General features: G+C 50.6%; 2 protein-coding genes across 2 annotated transcripts in view; one reads left to right on the forward strand and one right to left on the reverse strand.

Annotated features, from left to right (window-relative positions):
- GTF2E1 (general transcription factor IIE subunit 1) overlaps positions 1 to 15,630 on the reverse strand; it is a 142,956-nt gene extending 127,326 nt beyond the window's left edge. Inside the window, exon 1 of the mRNA XM_063956852.1 lies at positions 15,370 to 15,630. The gene's annotated coding sequence lies outside the window, so the exon portion shown is untranslated. The remainder of the gene's footprint in view (positions 1 to 15,369) is intronic.
- Positions 15,631 to 15,689: 59 nt separating this feature from the next.
- The window catches only part of RABL3 (RAB, member of RAS oncogene family like 3), a 52,803-nt gene continuing 49,216 nt past the window's right edge, over positions 15,690 to 19,276 (forward strand). The window contains exon 1 of the mRNA XM_063956853.1: positions 15,690 to 15,823. Coding sequence (XP_063812923.1) covers positions 15,778 to 15,823 — 46 coding nt within the window. The 5' untranslated portion in view covers positions 15,690 to 15,777. The remainder of the gene's footprint in view (positions 15,824 to 19,276) is intronic.

Consider the following 19,276-nt stretch of genomic DNA (forward strand, 5'->3'; position numbering starts at 1 on the left):
GTAGGGAAGGTATTGGGGTATATAGAGTTGGGGTTATATACAGAGTGGGGTGTAAGGGGGATGTAGGAAAGGTATTGGGGTATATAGAGTAGGGGTTATATACAGAGTGGGGTGTAAGGGGGATGTAGGGAAGGTATTGGGGTATATAGAGTAGGGGTTATATATACAGTGGGGTGTAAGGGGGATGTAGGGAAGGTGTTGGGGTATATAGAGTAGGGGTTATATATACAGTGGGGTGTAAGGGGGATGTAGGGAAGGTATTGGGGTATATAGAGTTGGGGTTATATACAGAGTGGGGTGTAAGGGGGATGTAGGGAAGGTATTGGGGTATATAGAGTAGGGGTTATATATACAGTGGGGTGTAAGGGGGATGTAGGGAAGGTATTGGGGTATATAGAGTAGGGGGGTCTATACACAGTGGGGTGTAAGGGGGATGTAGGGAAGGTATTGGGGTATATAGAGTAGGGGGTCTATACACAGTGGGGTGTAAGGGGGATGTAGGGAAGGTATTGGGGTATATAGAGTAGGGGGGTATATACACAGTGGGGTGTAAGGGGGATGTAGGGAAGGTATTGGGGTATATAGAGGTAGGGGGTATATACACAGTGGGGTGTAAGGGGATGTAGGGAAGGTATTGGGGCATATAGAGGTAGGGGGCTATATAAACAGTGGGGTGTAAGGGGTATGTAGGGAAGGTATTGGGGCATATAGAGGTAGGGGGGTATATAAACAGTGGGGTGTAAGGGGTATGTAGGGAAGGTATTGGGGTACACAGAGTAGGGGGTATATACACAGTGGGGTGTAAGGGGGATGTAGGGAAGGTATTGGGGTATATAGAGTAGGGGGGTATATACACAGTGGGGTGTAAGGGGGATGTAGGGAAGGTATTGGGGTATATAGAGTAGAGGGGTATATACACGGTGGGGTGTAAGGGGGACGTAGGGAAGGTATTGGGGTATATAGAGTAGGGGGGTATATACACAGTGGGGTGTAAGGGGGATGTAGGGAAGTTATTGGGGTATATAGAGTAGGGGGGTATATACATAGTTGGGTGTAAGGGGGATGTAGGGAAGGTATTGTGTTATATAGAGTTGGGGTTATATACAGAGTGGGGTGTAAGGGGTATGTAGGGAAGGTATTGGGGTACGTAGAGTAGTGGGGTATATACACAGTGGGGTGTAAGGGGGATGTAGGGAAGGTATTGGGGTACATAGAGTAGGGGGGTATATACACAGTGGGGTGTAAGGGCGATGTAGGGAAGGTATTGGGGTATATAGAGTTGGGGTTATATACACAGTGGGGTGTAAGGGGGATGTAGGGAAGGTATTGGGGTATATAGAGTTGGGGTTATATATACAGTGGGGTGTAAGGGGGATGTAGGGAAGGTATTGGGGTATATAGAGTTGGGGTTATAAACAGAGTGGGGTGTAAGGGGGATGTAGGGAAGGTATTGGGGTATATAGAATAGGGGTTATATACAGAGTGGGGTGTAAGGGGGATGTAGGGAAGGTATTGGGGTATATAGAGTAGGGGTTATATATACAGTGGGGTGTAAGGGGGATGTAGGGAAGGTATTGGGGTATATAGAGTAGGGGTTATATACAGAGTGGGGTGTAAGGGCGATGTAGGGAAGGTATTGGGGTATATAGAGTAGGGGGGTATATACACAGTGGGGTGTAAGGGCGATGTAGGGAAGGTATTGGGGTATATAGAGTAGGGGGGTATATACACAATGGTGTGTAAGGGGGATGTAGGGAAGGTATTGGGGTATATAGAGTTGGGGTTATATACAGAGTGGGGTGTAAGGGGGATGTAGGGAAGGTATTGGGGTATATAAAGTAGGGGTTATATACACAGTGGGGTGTAAGGGGGATGTAGGGAAGGTATTGGGGTATACAGAGTAGGGGGTATATACACAGTGGGGTTTAAGGGGGATGTAGGGAAGGTATTGGGTTATATAGAGTTGGGGTTATATACAGAGTGGGGTGTAAGGGGGATGTAGGGAAGGTATTGGGGTATATAGAGTAGGGGGGTATATACACAGTGGGGTGTAAGGGCGATGTAGGGAAAGTATTGGGGTATATAGAGTAGGGGGGTATATACACAATGGTGTGTAAGGGGGATGTAGGGAAGGTATTGGGGTATATAGAGTAGGGGGTATATACACAGTGGGCTGTAAGGGGGATGTAGGGAAGGTATTGGGGTATACAGAGTAGGGGGTATATACACAGTGGGGTGTAAGGGAGATGTAGGGAAGGTATTGGGGTATATAGAGTAGGGGGTATATAAACAGTGGGGTGTAAGGGGATGTAGGGAAGGTATTGGGGCATATAGAGGTAGGGGGCTATATAAACAGTGGGGTGTAAGGGGTATGTAGGGAAGGTATTGGGGCATATAGAGGTAGGGGGGTGTATAAACAGTGGGGTGTAAGGGGTATGTAGGGAAGGTATTGGGGTACACAGAGTAGGGGGTATATACACAGTGGGGTGTAAGGGGGATGTAGGGAAGGTATTGGGGTATATAGAGTAGAGGGGTATATACACAGTGGGGTGTAAGGGGGACGTAGGGAAGGTATTGGGGTATATAGAGTAGGGGGGTATATACACAGTGGGGTGTAAGGGGGATGTAGGGAAGGTATTGGGGTATATAGAGTAGGGGGGTATATACACAGTTGGGTGTAAGGGGGATGTAGGGAAGGTATTGTGGTATATAGAGTTGGGGTTATATACACAGTGGGGTGTAAGGGGGATGTAGGGAAGGTATTGGGGTACATAGAGTAGGGGGGTATATACACAGTGGGGTGTAAGGGCGATGTAGGGAAGGTATTGGGGTATATAGAGTTGGGGTTATATACACAGTGGGGAGTAAGGGGGATGTAGGGAAGGTATTGGGGTATATAGAGTTGGGGTTATATATACAGTGGGGTGTAAGGGGGATGTAGGGAAGGTATTGGGGTATATAGAGTTGGGGTTATATACAGAGTGGGGTGTAAGGGGGATGTAGGGAAGGTATTGGGGTATATAGAGTTGGGGTTATATATACAGTGGGGTGTAAGGGGGATGTAGGGAAGGTATTGGGGTATATAGAGTTGGGGTTATATACAGAGTGGGGTGTAAGGGGGATGTAGGGAAGGTATTGGGGTATATAGAGTAGGGGTTATATATACAGTGGGGTGTAAGGGGGATGTAGGGAAGGTATTGGGGTATATAGAGTAGGGGTTATATACAGAGTGGGGTGTAAGGGCGATGTAGGGAAGGTATTGGGGTATATAGAGTAGGGGGGTATATACACAGTGGGGTGTAAGGGCGATGTAGGGAAGGTATTGGGGTATATAGAGTAGGGGGGGTATATTCACAATGGTGTGTAAGGGGGATGTAGGGAAGGTATTGGGGTATATAGAGTTGGGGTTATATACAGAGTGGGGTGTAAGGGGGATGTAGGGAAGGTATTGGGGTATATAGAGTAGGGGTTATATACACAGTGGGGTGTAAGGGGGATGTAGGGAAGGTATTGGGGTATATAGAGTAGGGGGTATATACACAGTGGGGTGTAAGGGGGATGTAGGGAAGGTATTGGGTTATATAGAGTTGGGGTTATAATAAGAATTTACTTACCGATAATTCTATTTCTCGTAGTCCGTAGTGGATGCTGGGAACTCCGTAAGGACCATGGGGAATAGCGGCTCCGCAGGAGTCTGGGAGTCTGGGCACATCTAAAGAAAGCTTTAGGATCACCTGGTGTGCACTGGCTCCTCCCCCTATGATCCTCCTCCAAGCCTCAGTTAGGATACTGTGCCCAGACGAGCGTACACAATAAGGAAGGATTTTGAATCCCGGGTAAGACTCATACCAGCCACACCAATCACACTGTACAACTTGTGATCTGAACCCAGTTAACAGCATGATAATAGAGGAGCCTCTAGAAAAGATGGCTCACTACAGCAATAACCCGAATTTTTTGGTAACAATAATTATGTACCAGTATTGCAGACAATCCGCACTTGGGATGGGCGCCCAGCATCCACTACGGACTACGAGAAATAGAATTATCGGTAAGTAAATTCTTATTTTCTCTGACGTCCTAGTGGATGCTGGGAACTCCGTAAGGACCATGGGGATTATACCAAAGCTCCCAAAACGGGCGGGAGAGTGCGGATGACTCTGCAGCACCCAATGAGAGAACTCCCGGTCCTCCTCAGCCAGGGTATCAAATTTGTAGAATCTTACAAACGTATTTGCTCCTGACCAAGTAACTGCTCGGCAAAGTTGTAAAGCCGAGACCCCTCGGGCAGCCGCCCAAGATGAGCCCACCTTCCTTGTGGAATGGGCATTTACAGATTTTTGGCTGTGGCAGGCCTGCCACAGAATGTGCAAGCTGAATTGTACTACAAATCCAACGAGCAATCGTCTGCTTAGAAGCAGGAGCACCCAGCTTGTTGGGTGCATACAGGATAAACAGCAAGTCAGATTTCCTGACTCCAGCCGTCCTGGAAACATATATTTTCCGGGTCCTGACAACGTCTAGCAACTTGGAGTCCCCCAAGTCCCTAGTAGCCGCAGGCACCACAATAGGTTTGGTTCAAGTGAAACGCTGAAAACACCTTAGGGAGAAACTGAGGACGAGTCCTCAATTCCGCCCTGTCCGAATGGAAACTCAGATAAGGGCTTTTACAGGATAAAGCCACCAATTCTGACACGCGCCTGGCCCAGGCCATAGCCAACAGCATGACCACTTTTTCTGTGAGATATTTTTAACTCCACAGATTTAAGTGGGTCAAACCAATGTGACTTTTGGAACCCAAAAACCACCTTGAGATCCCAAAGTGCCACTGAAGGCACAAAAGGAATCTGTATATGCAGTACCCCTTTAACAAACGTCTGAACTTCAGGGACTGAAGCTAGTTCTTTTTTGGAAGAAAATCGACAGAGCCGAAATTTGAACCTTAATGGACCCCAATTTCAGGCCCATAGATACTCCTGTTTGCAGGAAATGTAGGAATCGACCCAGTTGAATTTCCTCCGTCGAGCCTTACTGGCCTCGCACCACGCAACATATTTTCGCCAAATGCGGCGATAATGTTTTTCGGTTACATCCTTCCCGGCCTTGATCAGGATAGGGATGACTTCATCCGGAATGCCTTTTTTCTTCAGGATCCGGCGTTCAACCGCCATGCCGTCAACGCAGCCGCGGCAAGTCTTGGAACAGACAAGGTCCCCGCTGAAGCAGGTCCCTTCTTAGAGGTAGAGGCCACGGATCCTCCGTGAGCATCTCTTGAAGTTCCGGTTACCAAGTCCTTCTTGGCCAATCCGGAGCCACTAATATAGTGCTTACTCCTCTCCATCTTATCAATCTCAGTACCTTGGGTATGAGAGGCAGAGGAGGGAACCCATACACTGATTGGTACACCCACGGTGTTACCAGAGCGTCTACAGCTATTGCCTGAGGGTCCCTTGACCTGGCGCAATACCTGTCGAGTTTTTCCCAACGGTTTATAATCATGTGGAAGACTTCTGGGTGAAGTCCCTACTCTCCCGGGTGGAGGTCGTGCTGAGGAAGTCTGCTTCCCAGTTGTCCACTCCCGGAATGAATACTGCTGACAGTGCTATCACATGATTTTCCGCCCAGCAAAGAATCCTTGCAGCTTCTGCCATTGCCCTCCTGCTTCTTGTGGCACCCTGTCTGTTTACGTGGGTGACTGCCGTAATGTTGTCCGACTGGAACAACACCGGCTGACCTTGAAGCAGAGGTCTTGCTAAGCTTAGAGCATTGTAAATGGCCCTTAGCTTCAGGATATTTATGTGAAGTGATGTCTCCAGGCTTGACCATAAGCCCTGGATATTCCTTCCCTGTGTGACTGCTCCCCAGCCTCGCAGGCTGGCATCCGTGGTCACCAGGATCCAGTCCTGAATGCCGAATCTGCGGCCCTCTAGAAGATGAGCACTCTGCAACCACCACAGGAGGGATACCCTTGTCCCTGGTGACAGGGTTATCCGCTGATGCATCTGAAGATGCGACCCGGACCATTTGTCCAGTAGGTTCCACTGGAAAGTCTTGCGTGGAATCTGCCGAATGGGATTGCTTCGTAGGAAGCCACCATTTTTACCCAGAACCCTTGTGCATTGATGCACTGAGACTTGGTTTGGTTTTAGGAGGTTCCTGACTAGCTCGGATAACTCCCTGGCTTTTTCCTCCGGGAGAAACACCTTCTTTCTGGACTGTGTCCAGGATCATCCCTAGGAACAGAAGACAAGTCGTCGGAACCAGCTGCGAATCTGGAATATTGAGAATCCAATCGTGCTGCCGCAACACTACCTGAGATAGTGCTACACCGATCTCCAACTGTTCCCTGGATCTTACCCTTATCAGGGAATCGTCCAAGTAAAGGATAACTAAAAATTCCCTTCCTTTGAAGGAATATCATCATTTCGGTCATTACTTCAGTAAAGACCCGGGGTGCCGTGGACCCTCCCTACGGCAGCGTCTGAACTGATAGTGACAGTTCTGTACCATAACCTGAGATACCCTTGGTGAGAAGGGTAAATTTTGACATGAAGGTAAGCATCCTTGATGTCCCGAGACATCATGTAGTCCCCTTCTTCCAGGTTTGCAATCACTGCTCTGAGTGACTCAATTTTGAATTTGAACCTCTGTATGTAAGTGTTCAAAGATTTTAGATTTTAAAATCGGTCTCACCGAGCCGTCTGGCTTCGGTACCACAATAGTGTGGAATAATACCCCGTTCCCTGTTGCAGGAGGGGTACCCTAATTATCACCTGCTGGGAATACAGCTTGTGAATGGCTTCCAAAACTGCCTCCCTGTCAGCGGGAGACGTCGGTAAAACAGACTTTTTGGAAACGGCGAGGGGAATACGTCTCAAATTCCAATTTTGTACCCCTGAGATAACACCTGAAGGATCCCGGGGTCTACTTGCGAGTGAGCGCACTGCGCACTGAAATTCACTGAGAACGGGCCCCCACCGTGCCTGAACTTGTAAAGCCCTAGCGTCATACTGAGGGCTTGGCAGAGGCGGAAAAGGGTTTCTGTTCCTGGGAACTGGCTGATCTCTGCAGCCATTTTCCTCTCCCTCTGTCACGAGCAGAAAAGAGGAACCCTTTTGTCCGCTTGCCAACCAGGACTGCGCCTGATAATACTGCGTCTTATTTTGAGAGGCGACCTAGGGTACATCCCCTTTTTTTAAGGCAATACTTCCAAATGCCGTTTGGAATCCCTGACCACTTTACTGGTAGAATACAACGCACTTATACTTGATGCCAGTCGGCAAATATTCCGCTGTGCATCATGCATATATAGAAATGCATCTTTTAATTGCTCTATAGGCAATAATATACTGTCCTTATCTAGGATATCAATATTTCCAGTCAGGGAATCCGACAACGCCAACCCAGCACTGCACATCCAGGCTGAGGCGATTGCTGGTCGCAGTATAACACTAGTATGTGTGTAAATACATTTTAGGATACCCTCCTGCTTTCTATCAGCAGGATCCTTAAGGGCGGCCATCTCAAGAGAGGGTAGAGCCCTTGTTCTTACAAGCGTGTGAGCGCCTTATCCCCTGTAGGGGGTGTTTCCCAACGCACCCTAACCTCTGGCGGGAAAAGGTATACTGCCAATAACTTTTTAGAATTATCAATTGTTATCGGGGGGAAACCCACGCATCATCACACACCTCATTTTATTTTTCAGATTTAGGAAAACTACAGGAAGTTTTTCCTCACCAAACATAATACCCCTTTTTTTGGTGGTATTCATATTATCAGAAAAGTGTAAACATTTTCCATTGCATCAATCATGCAATGAGTGGCCCTATTGGAAATCACGGTTGTCTCTTCACCGTCGACACAGGAGTCAGTATCCGTGTCGGCGTCTGTATCTGAGGTAACGGGCGCTTTAGAGCCCCTGTATGAGACGTCTGGACATGCACAAGCTGAGTAGCCGGCTGTCTCATGTCAACCACTGTCTTTTATACAAAGCTGACACTGTCACGCAATTTCAACAGTACATCCAATCAGGTGTCGACCCTCCGTCTCCACATCATTTTTCTCCTCATACATGTCGACACAAACGTACCGACACACAGCACACACACAGGGAATGCTCTGATAGAGGACAGGACCCACTAGCCCTTTGGGGAGACAGAGGGAGAGTTTGCCAGCACACACCAGAGCGCTATATATATATATATAGGGATAACCTTATATAAGTGTTTTTCCCTTTATAGCTGCTGTATTGTTTATACTGCGCCTAATTTGTGCCCCCCTCTCTTTTTTAACCCCTTTCTGTAGTGTAGTGACTGCAGGGGAGAGCCAGGGAGCTTCCCTCCAACTGAGCTGTGAGGGAAAATGGCGCCAGTGTGCTGAGGAGATAGGCTCCGCCCCTTTCTCGGCGTCCTTATCATCCGTTTTTCTGTATGTTTTGGCAGGGGTTAAATGCATCCATATAGCCCAGGAGTTATATGTGATGCATTTATTTTAGCCATATAAGGTTTTTATCGATTTATTGCGTCTCAGGGCGCTGCCCCCCCAGCGCCCTGCACCCTCAGTGACCGGAGTGTGAAGTGTGCTGAGAGCAATGGCGCACAGCTGCGGTGCTGTGCGCTACCTTATCTGAAGACAGGATCGTCTTCTGCCGCCGATTTCACCGGACCTCTTCGCTCTTCTGGCTCTGTAAGGGGGCCGGCGGCGCGGCTCCGGGAACCATCCAGGCTGAACCTGTGATCGTCCCTCTGGAGCTAATGTCCAGTAGCCTAAGAAACCCGATCCACTCTGCACGCAGGTGAGTCCGTTTCTTCTCCCCTTAGTCCCACGATGCAGTGAGCCTGTTGCCAGCAGGTCTCACTAAAAATAATAAACCTAAACTAAAACTTTCACAAAGAGCTCAGGAGAGCCCCTAGTGTGCACCCTTCTCGTCGGGCACAGAAATCTAACTGAGGCTTGGAGGAGGGTCATAGGGGGAGGAGCCAGTGCACACCAGGTGATCCTAAAGCTTTCTTTAGATGTGCCCAGACTCCCAGACTCCTGCGGAGCCGCTATTCCCCATGGTCCTTACGGAGTTCCCAGCATCCACTAGGACGTCAGAGAAATACAGAGTGGGGTGTAAGGGCGATGTAGGGAAGGTATTGGGGTATATAGAGTAGGGGGGTATATACACAGTGGGGTGTAAGGGCGATGTAGGGAAGGTATTGGGGTATATAGAGTAGGGGGGTATATACACAATGGTGTGTAAGGGGGATGTAGGGAAGCTATTGGGGTATATAGAGTAGGGGGTATATACACAGTGGGCTGTAAGGGGGATGTAGGGAAGGTATTGGTGTATACAGAGTAGGGGGTATATACACAGTGGGGTGTAAGGGAGATGTAGGGAAGGTATTGGGATATATAGAGTAGGGGTATATACACAGTGGGGTGTAAGGGGGATGTAGGGAAGGTATTGGGGTATATAGAGTAGAGGGTATATACACAGTGGGCTGTAAGGGGGGAGTAGGGAAGGTATTGGGGTATACAGAGTAGGGGGTATATACACAGTGGGGTGTAAGGCGGAAGTAGGGAAGGTACTGGGGTATATAGAGTAGGGGGTATATACACATTGGGATGTAAGGGGGGGCGTAGGGAAGGTATTGGGGTATATACACAGGTGTAAGGGGGATGTAGGGAAGGTATTGGGGTATATAGAGTAAGGGGTATATATACAGTGGGGTGTAAGGGAGATGTAGGGAAGGTATTGGGGAACATAGAGTAGGGGGTATATATACAGTGGGGTGTAAGGGGGATGTAGGGAGGGTATTGGGGTATATAGAGTAGGGGGTATATATATACAGTGGGGTGTAAGGGAGATGTAGGGAAGGTATTGGGGTATATATATATATATATATATAGTAGAGGTGGGACAGGGGGTATATACACAGGGGGCAGAAGGAAGGGTATTGGTGTATATAGAGTAGAGGTGGGACAGGGGGTATATACACATCGGGCAGTAGGGAGGGTACTGTGGTATATAGAGTGAGGGTGGGACAGTGGTTATATACACAGTGGGCAGTAGGGAGGTTATTGGGGTATATAGAGCAGAGGTGGGACAGGGGGTATACACAGGGGGAAGTAGGGAGGGTATTGGGGTATATAGAGTATACACAGGAAGCAGTAGGGGGTATTGGGGTATATAGAGTAAAGGTGGGACAGGGGGAATATACACAGTGGGCAGTAGGGAGGGTATTGGGGTATTTACAGTAGAGGTGGGACAGGGGTATATACATAGTGGGCAGTAGGGAGAGTATTGGGGTATATAGAGTAAGGGTGGGGCAGGGAGTATACACAGGGGGCAGTAGGAGGGTATTGGGGTATACAGAGTAGAGGTGGCACATGGGGTATATACACAGTGGGCAGTAGGGAGGGTATTAGGGTATATAGAGTAAGGGTGGGACAGTGGGTATATACACAGTGAGCAGTAGGGGGGTATTGAGGTACATAGAGTAAGGGTGGGAAAGGGGGTATATACACAGGGGGCAGTAGGGGGGGTATTGGGGTATATAAAGTAGAGGTGGGACAGCAGGTATATACACAGGGGGCAGTAGGGAGGGTATTGGGGTATATAGAGTAGAGGTGGGGCAGGGGGTATATACACAGGGGGCAGTAGGGGGGTATAGAGAGTAGAGGTAGGACAGGGGGTATATACACAGTGGGCAGTGGGGGGGGTATATAGAGTAGAGGTGGGACAGAGGGTATACACACAGGGGGCAGTAGGGGGGGTATTGGGGTATATACACAGTGGTCAGTAGGGAGGGTATTGGGGTATATAGAGTAAGGGTGGGACAGTGGGTATATACACAGTGGGCAGTAGGGGGGTATTGAGGTACATAGAGTAAGGGTGGGACAGGGGGTATATACACAGGAAGCAGTAGGGGGTATTGGGGTATATAGAGTAAAGGTGGGACCGGGGGAATATACAGTGGGCAGTAGGGGGGTATTGGGGTATATACAGTAGAGGTGGTACAGGGGGTATATACACAGTGGGCAGTAGGGGTGTATTGAGGTACATAGAGTAAGGGTGGGAAAGGGGGTATATACACAGTGGGTAGTAGGAAGGGTATTAGGGTATACAGAGTAAGGGTGGGACAGGGGGTATATACACAGTGGGCCGTAGGGGGGTATAGAGAGTAGAGGTGGGACAGAGGGTATATACACAGGGGGCAGTAGGGGGGATATAGAGTAGAGGAGGGACAGGGGATATATACACAGTGGGCAGTAGGGAGGGTATTGGGGTATATATATAGTAGACGTGGGACAGGGGGTATATACACAGGGGGCAGTAGGGAGGGTATTGGGGTATATATATATAGTAGAGGTGGGACAGGGGGTATATACACAGGGGGTAGTAGGGAGGGTATTGGGGTAAATATATAGTAGAGGGGCGACAGGGGGTATATACACAGGGGGCAGTAGGAAGGGTATTGGTGTATATAGAGTAGAGGTGGGACAGTGGTTATATACACAGTGGGCAGTAGGGAGGGTATTGGGGTATATAGAGTAGAGGTGGGACAGGGGGTATACACAGGGGGAAGTAGGGAGGGTATTGGGGTATATAGAGTAGGGTGGGCCAGGGGGTATACACAGGGGGCAGTAGGAGGGTATTGGGGTATATAGAGTAGAGGTGGGACAGGGGGTATATACACAGTTGGCAGTAGGGAGGGTATTGGGGTATATAGAGTAAGGGTGGGGCAGGGGGTATACACAGGGGGCAATAGGAGGGTATTGGGGTATATAGAGTAGAGGTCGCACATGGGGTATATACACAGTGGGCAGTAGGGAGGGTATTAGGGTATATAGAGTAAGGGTGGGACAGTGGGTATATACACAGTGGGCAGTAGGGGGGTATTGAGGTATATAGTGTAAGGGTGGGAAAGGGGGTATATACACAGGGGGCAGTAGGGGGGTATTGGGGTATATAAAGTAGAGGTGGGACAGGAGGTATATACACAGAGGGCAGTAGGGAGGGTATTGGGGTATTTAGAGTAGAGGTGGGGCAGGGGGTATATACACAGGGGGCAGTAGGGGGATATTGGGGTATAGAGAGTAGAGGTGGGACAGGGGGTATATACACAGTGGGCTGTAGGGGGGTATATGGAGTAGAGGTGGGACAAAGGGTATATACACAGGGGGCAGTAGGGGGGGTATATAGAGTAGAGGTGGGACAGGGGATATATACACAGTGGGCAGTAGGGAGGGTATTGGGGTATATATATAGTAGACGTGGGACAGGGGGTATATACACAGGGGGCAGTAGGGAGGGTATTGGGGTATATATATAGTAGAGGTGGGACAGGGGGTATATACACAGGGGGCAGTAGGGAGGGTATTGGGGTAAATATATAGTAGAGGTGGGACAGGGGGTATATACACAGGGGGCAGTAGGAAGGGTATTGGTGTATATAGAGTAGAGGTGGGACAGTGGTTATATACACAGTGGGCAGTAGGGAGGGTATTCGGGTATATAGAGTAGAGGTGGGACAGGGGGTATACACAGGGGGAAGTAGGGAGGATATTGGGGTATATAGAGTAGAGGTGGAACAGGGGGTATATACACAGGAAGCAGTAGCGGGTATTGGGGTATATAGAGTAAAGGTGGTACATGGGGAAAATACACAGTGGGCAGTAGGGAGGGTATTGGGGTATATACAGTAGAGGTGGGAAAGGGGGTATATACACAGTGGGCAGTAGGGAGGGTACTGGGGTATATAGAGTAAGGGTGGGCCAGGGGGTATACACAGGGGGCAGTAGGAGGGTATTGGGGTATATAGAGTAGAGGTGGGACAGGGGGTATATACAGTTGGCAGTAGGGAGGGTATTGGGGTATATAGAGTAAGGGTGGGGCAGGGGGAATACACAGGGGGCAATAGGAGGGTATTGGGGTATATAGAGTAGAGGTCGCACATGGGGTATATACACAGTGGGCAGTAGGGAGGGTATTAGGGTAAATAGAGTAAGGGTGGGACAGTGGGTATATACACAGTGGGCAGCAGGGGGGTATTGAGGTACATAGAGTAAGGGTGGGAAAGGGGGTATATACACAGGGGGCAGTAGGGGGGGCATTGGGGTATATAAAGTAGAGGTGGGACAGGAGGTATATACACAGGGGGCAGTAGGGAGGGTATTGGGGTATATAAAGTAGAGGTGGGACAGGAGGTATATACACAGGGGGCAGTAGGGAGGGTATTGGGGTATATAAAGTAGAGGTGGGACAGGAGGTATATACACAGGGGGCAGTAGGGAGGGTATTGGGGTATATAGAGTAGAGGTGGGGCAGGGAGTATATACACAGGGGCAGTAGGGGGGTATTGGGGTATAGAGAGTAGAGGTGGGACAGGGGGTATATACACAGTGGGCAGTAGGGGGGGGTATACAGAGTAGAGGTGGGACAGAAGGTATATACACAGGGGGCAGTAAAGGGGGTATTGGGGTATAGAGAGTTGAGGTGGGACAGGGGTATATACACAGTGGGCAGTAGGGAGGGTATTGGGGTATACAGAGTAGAGGTGGGACAGGGGGTATATACACAGGAAGCAGTAGGGGTATTGGGGTATATAGAGTAAAGGTGGGACAGGGGGAATATACACAGTGGGCAGTAGGGAGGGTATTGGGGTATATACAGTAGAGGTGGGACAGGGGGTATATACACAGTGGGCAGTAGGGAGGGTACTGGGGTATATAGAGTAAGGGTGGGCCAGGGGGTATACACAGGGGGCAGTAGAAGGGTATTTGGGTATATAGAGTAGAGGTGGGACAGGGGGTATATACACAGTGGGCAGTAGGGAGTGTATTGGGGTTTATAGAGTAAGGGTGGGGCAGGGGGTATACACAGGGGGCAGAAGGAGGGTATTGGGGTATATAGAGTAGAGGTGGCACATGGGGTATATACACAGTGGGCAGTAGGGAGGGTATTAGGGTATATAGAGTAAGGGTGGGACAGGGGTATATACACTGGAAGCAGTAGGGGGTATTGGGGTATATAGAGTAGAGGTGGGACAGGGGATATATACACAGGGGACGGTAGGGAGGGTATTTGGGTATATAGAGTAGAGGTGGGGCAGGGGGAATATACACAGGGGGCAGTAGGGAGGGTATTTGGGTATATACATAGGGGGCAGTAGGGAGGGTATTGGGGTATATAGAGTAGAGGTGGGACAGGGGATATATACACAGGGGACGGTAGGGAGGGTATTGGGGTATGTAGAGGTGGGACAGGGGGTATATACACAGTGGGCAGTAGGGAGGGTATTGGCATAGGCGTGCGCAGCACATTTTATTAGGGGGTGCACCATCGGAGGGGTGTGTCTAGCACCGCCTTTTGGGCGTGTCTAGCATCATCTATTGAGGTCAACGCAATATAAAATATCCACCCTTGTACCAATCCTAATAAAGCAGATACATTGTCAGATGTTTTGGTGTGCACCAAACAAACACCCCTGATGGCACTCACTGCAATTACACTGCTCCTCCTCAGACTGGTCTGGCTCCCCCTCTCTTTCCCCTGCAAGCTGCAGCAGCTTACTTACAAGTCAGTCACTCACTGACACTGACAGTCGCAGACTAGTACTGCTGCTGCTGGAAAAATGAGTGACGTGTCAATGTTGGTGCCGACCGCCTGCCAGTATTGAATTTGTCTTCCTAAGAGGAACGCTGGCTGCATGCTGATCCTCATCAGTGGCTGGCGTTGGCATAGCATAGAAGGAGAGAGGTGGGCATGTGGCGGGTGGGCATGCGAGCAGCATGACGTAATGATATCACGCTGTTTTTGTACATGGAGGTGGAGTCGGCAGTTTGAAAGCCGGTGGCAGTGGCACCCTTGATTAACCCATGCGTCCGGTCAGTAATGCAGTCCTGACAGGGTGCAGCGCAGAGGGGACAGTAATCAGCCTGCTCGGCGAATGCTGCATCAGGCATGTGAGATCGGGGTGCCAGACATTAGGGGGTGCCTGTGCGCACCAGGCACCCCCCCCTGCGCACACCTATGGGTATTGGGGTATATAGAGTAGAGGTGGGACAGGGGGTATATACACAGTTGGCAGTAGGGAGGGTATTGGGGTATATAGAGTAGAGGTGGGACAGGGGGTATATACACAGTGGGCAGTAGGGAGGGTATTGGGGTATATAGAGTAGAGGTGGGACAGGGGGTATATACACAATGGGCAGTAGGGAGGGTATTGGGGTATATAGAGTAGAGGTGGGACACGGGGTATACACAGGAGGCAGTAAGGGGGTATATTGGGGCAATCACACACATGATGGTAACAATAGCCCCCTCCTCACACTCAGCTGAGAGCATATATCCCAGTTCCCGGTGACTGAGGGCACACTCACCGATCACACCGCCTCAGAGCACCGGCTACTCAGTAAGACGTCATCACCTGGCACTTGTCTGTGAGGTAACACTGTCGGTCCGCCATCTTGGGTAAGGGCATGCTGCCAATACTCCGCCAGCAGAATCTCAGGTAACCCTGATGACACGCAGACACTCATGAGGGGACATGAGAACCAATAAACGCTCCATACACGGCGTATAACTACCCGTCCTCATCCAGCGCCCTCCGCAGGCGACATCAGGTACTGCACACCGCGGGTGGAGATTGTCAAAATGGCGTCGCCGCAGCTGTCTGCCTATGGAAAGCACACTTCCTGTATATGTCACGCCCACCGCAGCCTGTTGTCCTGGAGACCGTGTACGTGTAGTCATCCGGAGACGCGGAGGCGGAACTGCCAACATGTGACATGGCGGCCCTGGATAGGGTGAAGGTGCTGGTGCTGGGGGACTCAGGTGAGTTGGGGACGGGGCCCTGGGGTCAGTCATGGGCATAACCCACACTCAGTGCCCACCAGGACCTCAGTGCACTCATGTCAGTGTCCTGCTCACACTCACTCCCCACCAGGACTATAGTGTACTCATTTTAGTGTCCTGATCACACTCACTCCCCACCAGGCATACAGTGCACTCATGTCAGTGTCCTGTTCACACTCACTCCCCACCAGGACCACAGTGCACTCATGTCAGTGTCCTGTTCACACTCACTCCCCACCAGGACCACAGTGCACTCATGTCAGTGTCCTACTCACACTCACTCCCCACCAGGACCACAGTGCACTCATGTCAGTGTCCTGCTCACACTCACCACCAGGACCACAGTGCACTCATGTCAGTGTCCTGCTCACACTCACTCCCCACCAGGACTATAGTGCACTCATGTCAGTGTCCTGCTCACACTCACTCCCCACCAGGACTATAGTGCACTCATGGCAGTGTACTACTCACACTCACTCCCCACCAGGACCACAGTGCACTCATGTCAGTGTCCTGCTCACACTCACTCACCACCAGGACCACAGTGCACTCATGTCAGTGTGCTGCTCACACTCACTCCCAACCAGGACCACAGTGCACTCATGTCAGTGTCCTGCTCACACTCACTCCCCACCAGGACCACAGTGCACTCATGTCAGTGTCCTGCTCACACTCACCACCAGGACCACAGTGCACTCATGTCAGTGTCCTGCTCACACTCACTCCCCACCAGGACTATAGTGCACTCATGGCAGTGTACTACTCACACTCACTCCCCACCAGGACCACAGTGCACTCATGTCAGTGTGCTGCTCACACTCACTCCCAACCAGGACCACAGTGCACTCATGTCAGTGTCCTGCTCACACTCACTCCCCGCCAGGACTATAGTGCACTCATATCAGTGTACTACTCACACTCACTCACCACCAGGTGCATAGTGAACTCATGTCAGTATCCTGCTTACACTCACTCCCCACCAGGACCACAGTGCACTCATGTCAGTGTCCTGCTCACACTCACTCCCCACCAGGACTATAGTGCACTCATGTCAGTGTACTACTCACACTCACTCCCCACCAGGTGCATAGTGCACTCATGTCAGTGTCCTGCTCACACTCACTCCCCACCAGGACAATAGTGCACTCATGTCAGTGTCCTGCTCACACTCACTCACCACCAGGACCACAGTGCACTCATGTCAGTGTCCTGCTCACATTCACTCCAGACCAGGACCACAGTGCACTCATGTCAGTGTCCTGCTCACACTCACTCCCCACCAGGACTATAGTGCACTCATGTCAGTGTACTACTCACACTCACTCCCCACCAGGTGCATAGTGCACTCATGTCAGTGTCCTGCTCACACTCACTCCCCACCAGTACCACAGTGCACTCATGTCAGTGTCCTGCTCACACTCACTGCCCACCAGGACTACAGTGCACTCATGTCAGTGTCCTGCTCACACTCACTCCCCACCAGGCATATAGTGCACTCATGTCAGTGTCCTGCTCACACTCACTCCCCACCAGGACCACAGTGCACTCATGTCAGTGTCCTGCTCACACTCACTCACCACCAGGACCATAGTGCACTCATGTCAGTGTCCTGCTCACACTCACTCCCCACCAGGACTATAGTGTACTCATTTTAGTGTCCTGATCACACTCACTCCCCACCAGGCATACAGTGCACTCATGTCAGTGTCCTGTTCACACTCACTCCCCACCAGGACCACAGTGCACTCATGTCAGTGTCCTACTCACACTCACTCCCCACCAGGACCACAGTGCACTCATGTCAGTGTCCTGCTCACACTCACCACCAGGACCACAGTGCACTCATGTCAGTGTCCTGCTCACACTCACTCCCCACCAGGACTATAGTGCACTCATGTCAGTGTCCTGCTCACACTCACTCCCCACCAGGACTATAGTGCACTCATGGCAGTGTACTACTCACACTCACTCCCCACCAGGACCACAGTGCACTCATGTCAGTGTCCTGCTCACACTCACTCACCACCAGGACCACAGTGCACTCATGTCAGTGTGCTGCTCACACTCACTCCCAACCAGGACCACAGTGCACTCATGTCAGTGTCCTGCTCACACTCACTCCCCACCAGGACCACAGTGCACTCATGTCAGTGTCCTGCTCACACTCACCACCAGGACCACAGTGCACTCATGTCAGTGTCCTGCTCACACTCACTCCCCACCAGGACTATAGTGCACTCATGGCAGTGTACTACTCACACTCACTCCCCACCAGGACCACAGTGCACTCATGTCAGTGTGCTGCTCACACTCACTCCCAACCAGGACCACAGTGCACTCATGTCAGTGTCCTGCTCACACTCACTCCCCGCCAGGACTATAGTGCACTCATATCAGTGTACTACTCACACTCACTCACCACCAGGTGCATAGTGAACTCATGTCAGTATCCTGCTTACACTCACTCCCCACCAGGACCACAGTGCACTCATGTCAGTGTCCTGCTCACACTCACTCCCCACCAGGACTATAGTGCACTCATGTCAGTGTACTACTCACACTCACTCCCCACCAGGTGCATAGTGCACTCATGTCAGTGTCCTGCTCACACTCACTCCCCACCAGGACAATAGTGCACTCATGTCAGTGTCCTGCTCACACTCACTCACCACCAGGACCACAGTGCACTCATGTCAGTGTCCTGCTCACATTCACTCCAGACCAGGACCACAGTGCACTCATGTCAGTGTCCTGCTCACACTCACTCCCCACCAGGACTATAGTGCACTCATGTCAGTGTACTACTCACACTCACTCCCCACCAGGTGCATAGTGCACTCATGTCAGTGTCCTGCTCACACTCACTCCCCACCAGTACCACAGTGCACTCATGTCAGTGTCCTGCTCACACTCACTGCCCACCAGGACTACAGTGCACTCATGTCAGTGTCCTGCTCACACTCACTCCCCACCAGGCATATAGTGCACTCATGTCAGTGTCCTGCTCACACTCACTCCCCACCAGGACCACAGTGCACTCATGTCAGTGTCCTGCTCACACTCACTCACCACCAGGACCATAGTGCACTCACGTCAGTGTCCTGCTGACATTCACTCCCGACCAGGACCACAGTGCACTCATGTCAGTGTCCTGCTCACACTCACTGCCCACCAGGACTACAGTGCACTCATGTCAGTGTCCTGCTCACACTCACTCCCCACCAGGACCACAGTGCACTCATGTCAGTGTCCTGCTCACACTCACTCCCCACCAGGACTATAGTGCACTCATGTCAGTGTCCTGCTCAAACTCAATCCCCACCAGGACTATAGTGCACTCATGTCAGTGTCCTGCTCACACTCAATCCCCACCAGGACTATAGTGCACTCATGTCAGTGTACTACTCACACTCGCTCCCCACCAGGTGCATA

Source organism: Pseudophryne corroboree, chromosome 2 (assembly GCF_028390025.1).
Source record: "Pseudophryne corroboree isolate aPseCor3 chromosome 2, aPseCor3.hap2, whole genome shotgun sequence".
Lineage (NCBI taxonomy): Eukaryota > Metazoa > Chordata > Amphibia > Anura > Myobatrachidae > Pseudophryne > Pseudophryne corroboree.